Consider the following 7,549-nt stretch of genomic DNA (forward strand, 5'->3'; position numbering starts at 1 on the left):
AACCGACTATTTAATTAACTGATATTTAACATTCCTAATCAGGAGTATTCTGAAACATGAAAAATATGTGTTGTTTAGTATAAATATATGCACATACACTAATTATACATTAAATACATTAAACAAATGGTTTGAAAAACATGATTCTAAGTACTAATAGCCCATATTAAAATACAATAAATATTGTTCCCTATGAGCTCAATTAAAAATGTGGCTGTTCAAGTACAGAACCACAAAAAGTGCCATGTGCTTTCCTAGATCATTTACTCAGGGACTGATGTCCTTTCTTATGATACAAAACTATCTCCTTGGACCTATTGGTCTACTCCCTCTCACCTTCCCTCCTCCCTCCTCCTCCTCCCCCCATACACTATGTCTTCAACAGATACTTTTGATATGCCTCCACCCAATGGCCATATAATGTATACAAGCAGAAGTACTGACATGAAGGAAAACTCCACTGATCATGCTCAGGGAGTCCTCTGATGTCAGTACATAGTGGGTGGGCACAATGAGCAAGCAAGCTGGGCAAGAGCTGTGAACAGCCTAAGACCTATTGTGGGTTTCAAATGGTATTTAGAAACAATTCTTGTCTTTCAAATAACAAGAGTACTTCCCTATGTTTTGCATGATCCAACCATACCTTGTAAAAGTTAGTATGAAACTATAAATTAACCTAAGTGTGTCACAGACTTCCTTGGTGAAGAAAGAGACCTAGTTCTCTCCATTGATCAGCTCTTCTTGGAAAACAGCAATGAATCCAATGAAATGTGATTCTGCTGTCCAGTCAAGAATGGTGCTGAACATATTGCCTGGGTGTGAAACCCTATCCATGGTTTTGTATACCTTTCGTATGTTCTCCTATATAGAGTCTTCATATTTCAATGCTCTTGTGCAACCCAATTGTAAGCATCATTTATGTGAAATAAATGTTACCAGAACACCATCTTAATTTAATACCAGGTTAAAGCATTAGGACAGTAAAATGGCATATGTTAGATACATTACCAGTTTAAACTATTTTTCAAAAATCTGCACATATTTTTGTTTTTCAGATTTCTTATTTTTTGTGTGTGCTTATCTTCTGCAATGGCAGTGCTGATCAAGGAATTTTGGTTGAACAATATGTACTATGTAAAATTAAAACATTTTGTCTTACAGCAAAAGCAATTAGGTAACATCTTTACATTTATGACAAAACAACCTAAATATTAACAAAGAAAGGATTTTCCTTTCACCCTACAATTAACATCATGGAGGAAGTATTTAAATGTAAATTATTGCAGTCTGTGGTTTCCAAGATACTACCCTTATAATCAAGCATAATCAGTTCATTTACAACTCAAACGCCAAAATGTCACATGTAAATTTCTACACAGAGCTTTTAATCTTACTATTGCTGTTTTTCTTTGCTTAATTTTTAATAGCATGAATATCTGCCTTTTATATTACTCTTGTTAAAACATAATAGTTTTTTAAGTCAAGATATGATTGAAGAACCCAGTTATAGCACTTTAGAATGCAATCATACAATGTTTATTCAAATGGAAGATCTTTAATTAAGCAAATTGTCTCTTTGATAGCAGTGGGATTACTCATGTGAGTAAGGGCTACAGGATTGGGTCCCTGATGACTTTAATACTGCACCATATTTAGGTAAGAGGTAAAATAGACATCCTATTTTTAGAAATTATCGAGTCACTGAAAGATAAACACCAGGTAATTGTACTAGACCAAAATAAAAGCAAGGATTTTCAGCCATATGGATCCTTATAATTTTGAATGTCATATTATCCAGAAAACCTACTGCATTTACAATTGAAGCAAGTAAAATAAAGTTATACATGATAAATAATTGCACATTTAGGGAGTGTAGGCAACATTAAATTAATTATATTTAAAATTACTTTCTGGTATGTTGTCAATTCAGAAATTGAGATCTCTAAACAACAATATAAAAAATTGATTGAGCAACCAGTCTATTATTTTATTATATGGTCTGTGAAGTTGTATGCTATCTCCACCTAGAGGTTTAAAGCTTAAAAAATTATTTCTGGGGTCTGTTATGTTGACGACAACAACAACAAAAGACAAATCTATACTAAAAAATGCCAACATTATTGAGAAAGTGTAGTCTGATATTTGACTTCACAACAACCTATATCTTTGTCTATACCATTGTTCTAAGTGATTAGCTCATGATGTAAAATGGCAGTAACATACTAATTCCAATACATCCCTTACAACTCAGATGTTACAAAGAAAATATTTAAGGGTGTATTTTTTGTCTTTCAAGTGGTAGAATTAAAAATATCAAATCATGCTTGTAGCAAATTGTTTAAGACAAATTAACTTTACTTTGTCCCTTGAACTCCTCCTGCCACTGATCTAGAATTTGCCAAATGTTATATTAAAACAACTAATCAGGACTTTTTAGGAAACATTGCCCCCTTCCAGTATGTATCACCACTTATAGGAAATGACTATGACAAATCAAACACAATATGCCTTTCTGTTGAACAGCAATATGAAACGTTTTGCTCACCTTGTTGGCACCCCCACCAATAAAACGAGAAGAACCAACTGCATGTCATAGTGTGTCAATTTCTTCTTCATAGCTGCTGTTTTGCACAACCTAGCCATGCAAGAAAAATACAAATCCACTCAGACCTAGAGTGAGTGTTCACCAAGGAATGCTTTCAACTTAACCAGAGGAAAAATATATCACTTCAATGGGGAGGAAAAACCATTGGATTCCTACAGCACTTTCCTTTACTAGCAACTTATAGCTCCATCCTCTGCAAGGATTCTGTTTTGTACAATCATGTAATGCATAATCAAAAGTGGCATGTGAGCAAATGCATCAGATGCTTCCCTTTTCTGTAATAGGAAGCTCCGACAAGACCTAACAAATAATCAGTTTGTAATCATTCATCGGTTCACTACAATATTCCGCAACCCACTCACCCCAAAATAATCATCATGCCCATCCAGAGGTTCAATAGCATGACTGTGAACCAACCGGCGGCGCAGCTGTTGGACAGCAGTTTAAAAAAATAACAATGGCCATAGACTCACAGCAAAAAGAAAACGGGGGCAACCACAGGGCAGTGCAAAGTTGCAAAAAACGAGGAGCTTAGCTAGTGCAACGCCGAGTGCGTGTCTCGCCTGAGGTTAAGGGAGGAGAGCCCGCCGCCCCCGTGCATCTCCCCCCCGAAGCCACCCAGACTTTCCGGGGGTGGGGGCATGCCCAGCAGCGCGAGGCGGGGGGAGGCTTTAGGGTCCCTACCTGGAAGCAGCAGCAGGAGGCGCTCCGAGAAGGGGTGGGCGAGAGGGAGTCCCCCAGTGCGCTGGTCTCCCGAGAGGAGGATGCCGAAGACAGGCAAACTTGGAGCCGAGCAGCCAGACTGCTGCGGCGCTGCGAGGAGGAGCCGCTCCGGAGTGCTGTGAGCGAGGCGGAGCAGAGCAGCAGCCGCGCGAGGCTGGGAAAGGGGCAGGAGGAGGCGAGCGAGCAAGCGTGCGCGCGCGCAGGTCGCAGGCACGCGCCCCCTTCAGCCCGGACTCCCGGGAAGGCAGAGGCGGGACTGCAGAGCTTGCCTTTCTGTCGGGCCGGCGCGAGCGCTGGGAGCCCGCGCGCTGCCGCAGCCTCCGCGCGCCCGTCAGCCCAGGGAATGCTTTGCTCCGGTGCCACCCAGCGCCAGGCACCCCACCCAGCGCGGGGCTCTTCCACGGAGTGGCAGGCAGCGCCCGGGGCAAAGCCCAAGCTCCCCCCCCCCCCCCCCCAATTCCTTTACAGCAGCCGCAGACCTCACTAGGGACTGGGCACACAGCACGGGGCCGCTGAGCACCCTCCCCCCAGCTGCCAGGGAGCATCTCGGAGCAGCAGCAGCAGCCCGGTGGGAGCCCTTTGCAGCTGCTCCCTCGGGACATCCCTCTCGCTGATCTGGGCAGACAGGCTGCCGCAATCGCCCCCGCCACCAACTCGCACCCTGGCCCAGCGTATTCAAAGAAGTTTGCACTGAAGGGGGAGAGAGGGAGACGCGCTGAAACGATTCTTGCGTGGCCGCTGCACCAGCCCAACAGCAGCGAGCGCGACTGAGGCAAAATAGAGTGGGGAGGGAGATGGGGGTGTTTCCTTATTTAGCCTTTCACTTGTCAGCTCCATGTGCATCGAAGAGCATGTTATGTAGAGCTCAGCTGCAAAGCCCCCTCCACCCTCTTCTAAGGGGTTGTGTTTGATCTTCGTGGTTGGTATGCTCTGTTTTAGCTCGAGTGATGACATGCAAACAGGCTGATTGCACGAAAGTGGTACCTTCTGTTGAGGCATCTAATTTGAGATGAAACATGCAGACAAAGTCTACAGGAAACGAGAGGCATAGCTGCTCTCTAGGTGTGTTTAGAGTGCAACCCCATGTGAAGATGCAAAGCGGGAAAGAGAGGAGCTGCGTGGTTAATTTTTCTTCACGACTGATGAATCATAAGTTATGATGATATGAGCATATTAAACATACACGGGACACGACCTCCCCTAATGACAATGCATGAGTAAACGTGAACGAATAAATGTGGTTAGATACTGATAAGACACAAAAAAACATTGTCTATGCAAGAATAAGGAAGGAAGAAAAGGATCCCTTAAATGCTAAATAATATTTGCACTGACCTTTTTAACCTCTTAATCACTACTTTCAAAGTAAGTGTTTAATGTGCTATAACCTAAACAAACAATTACTGGGTTTTGTCTGCTCTATTTCCCACCCTGGGTATCATTAATATTCTCTTCTCCACTTACCCATTGGCACAATCTAATTGATATTCAGAGAGATGAAAAGTCTGTCATTTAAACCCAGCTCAGTATACAGACAGCTGAAGAAACAAATCTCACCTTTCTATCCAGCTTGCATACTTCTCTGTCCTTTTATATTATGGTGTCTTCCTTCTAGCAAAGAGTCTTTGTTTGATATTGACTGAACTACTGTTAATGGTTCTGTTTATTAGATTTTCTCACCTGAGTAGATCAGGCTTTGATAATTGAAGAACTAGATTTATTTTCAACATATCTGAAGAACGAAAATAAGGCTTACATAAAAATATGAGGAAGAGCTAAACAGCATCATGCCCAACATTTGTGCCCTTACTTGGCATCTCACTTTAGCTGGTTTTTCATCATGCCCTTCAAACTGCTAAAGCAAGACTCAAATGCTGTGACTGTATTCTGACATCACTAGTCTAGATGTTTATTATCTTTTATGGAACATCTTTTTACCCAGGTTTCACATTTACTTGGGAAGCTAGGAGTAAAAGATCAAATTTTATGTAAAAATTGTAAAGAATAATTTTTAAATAACCATAGTTGAAAAAACAGCTTTTTATTTGCCAAAACAAGATTTTTTTCTACAAATTCTATTCCTAATACTTCAGACCTGTTTTTAATTTGTAAGCCTTTTACCAATCTAGAAAAAGATCTTTGACTAGTTATTTTCTAGACAATTTATGTGGGCCTTATATAGAGATCAAATAAAAGCAAGAATTACTAGCAACCAGTACCAATTTAAGACCAAAATTGTATTACAAATATAAGAGAAAAAAACTTTATTATGATCACTGTTACTCACCTCTATACACATTTTTAAACATTGGTACTTCTTCAGTTATACAGAAGGCCTACTGCTAAAATCCAGGAAACTAAGAGGGAACTTCTAGTACAAACTTGTTAACTTAATTAGTTGGTAGACAAAACTAACCACAAACATCTATTCCAGGATATACAAATATATAGTGGTGCCACAATGGTCAACTGAGTGTTTAGCATATGGAACAACTGCAAGATCTAACCATTAATTTACTGGTGACTCATCCTATGTCTTCTCTCATGTCCTGGCACACTTAACATCATTTATACATTACTCTGTCCATAATTTCTCTCCCCTATTTGTTTCTTTTTCATCTTTATTTAAGATTTTTTCTTTATTTTTTTTCATGTTACATAAGTTGTTTCCATTTTCTCTGTAGTCCTCTGCTCCCAAGTGGTGGCCTCTATACTTTCTCCTGTTAGCTTTCTTCTCATGGTTCCTGTTCTTTTGCTGACTTCCTGTTGCTCTGATTGATAGATTTCTCACCATCAGTGATTCATTGGGCTACAGCTCAGCTGAATCAAAATGGCACAGGAAAAATATATATATATATATATACACACACACACACACACTTTGGCTGCCAGGATGCTGTCTTCATCTTCCATAAATCTATGTTAGAACCAATGATCCCTCTAATTTTTTTCCATCCATGTGCAAAATAAATTTTGTTATGAGCACTGTGACATTTGCAATGTGCACCATCAATAGAAACACATGCTGCTGCTAATCAGATGAGCAACACCTGAATCTCTTTTGGGTGGCCACACAAGTGTTCAGCTTACAAGGAACACTGGTTATAGCATACACTGGGAACAGGAGACAAGGCTTCAAGGAGAGCTTTACATATAGCTGTAAGAGCATGTTAACAGTTCAGGACAAGGCACATGCATTCTATACACTGCTGTTCCTCTTCTTTGCTCTATTCCTTCACAGAATAGTTTACTGGGAAAAACTACCTTCCTCTGTTGATCAGCTTTTGTGCAAAAAAGCAACAATATATTCACACATTTCAGTCAGACTGGTGTATTAATATTTATCTTTACTCTGCACAGACTTACATGTAATTTAGTTAGCTGATTCTCACTGCATTCTGAACTCAACTAGTCATTTTAGAACTCTGAGGAATGACAATCAAACCCAAGAATAAAAAAAATATAGAGAACTGGAAATTTTGTAGTCAGTATTTCATTAAGTGGAAAAGCAGGTCTGGGTTATTTGTTTAATCATTTATTATTTTTAAAAGCCAAATTATTATATCCTTTATTCATATTGAGTAGTACCCTGCTTAACAAATAATTCTGTTGACCTCAATGGAGCAAACAACTCGTGAACCACTGTATCAGAATCTGACCTTAAATTATTATGTAGAAAAAATAACTTTTGTTGAAAGTAATATCAAGATTTCTTTAGGTGAACGTCCCAATGACTCATGTATGAGGAGGGAAATGAATTCTAACTATTTATCTTGGGAAGAAAATTGTGGAGGTGTTCAGAAACAAGAGTTTTGACAGTTGATCTTGATGTGGAAGGAATGGGTCTCTGAAAACTGTATTGGAACAAAGGCTTTTCACAGTTATATGCACTTTCCCTCCTTCATTTAACCAAACACCTTCATTTAACCAAAACATTTAAAAGTAGAATCCCTCCAGGTGGGGTTGCATCAAGAAGTGGGAAAATTCTACAATTAGCAAAATGATTCTGTAGGGTGTAATACAATGTTATCATTCACTATTATCTTTTCTAAGACTTTTCCATAAGGGATGCTGCCTAGCCAGTATCACGCCTTGGTGTGAATGCTCCCTCTCCCCCAAATCATTAACCTCTAACCAAATCACTGTCCTCTAGTTTGTAGGGTTTATATACTTCTTCCATTTAAGTGCACTGCAGAGTAATGGAAATTCAATTCAACAGCT

General features: G+C 39.8%; 1 protein-coding gene across 1 annotated transcript in view; it reads right to left on the reverse strand.

The window, feature by feature from the left end:
• GABRA2 (gamma-aminobutyric acid type A receptor subunit alpha2) overlaps positions 1–4,714 on the reverse strand; it is a 79,290-nt gene extending 74,576 nt beyond the window's left edge. The window contains exons 1-2 of the mRNA XM_006111926.5: positions 3,290–4,714; positions 2,546–2,635 (exon numbers count right to left, since the gene is read on the reverse strand). Coding sequence (XP_006111988.3) covers positions 2,546–2,635; positions 3,290–3,930 — 731 coding nt within the window. The 5' untranslated portion in view covers positions 3,931–4,714. The remainder of the gene's footprint in view (positions 1–2,545; positions 2,636–3,289) is intronic.
• Positions 4,715–7,549: the final 2,835 nt, after the last annotated feature.

The sequence above is a fragment of the Pelodiscus sinensis genome, chromosome 4, assembly GCF_052426305.1.
Source record: "Pelodiscus sinensis isolate ZL-2025 chromosome 4, ASM5242630v1, whole genome shotgun sequence".
Lineage (NCBI taxonomy): Eukaryota > Metazoa > Chordata > Testudines > Trionychidae > Pelodiscus > Pelodiscus sinensis.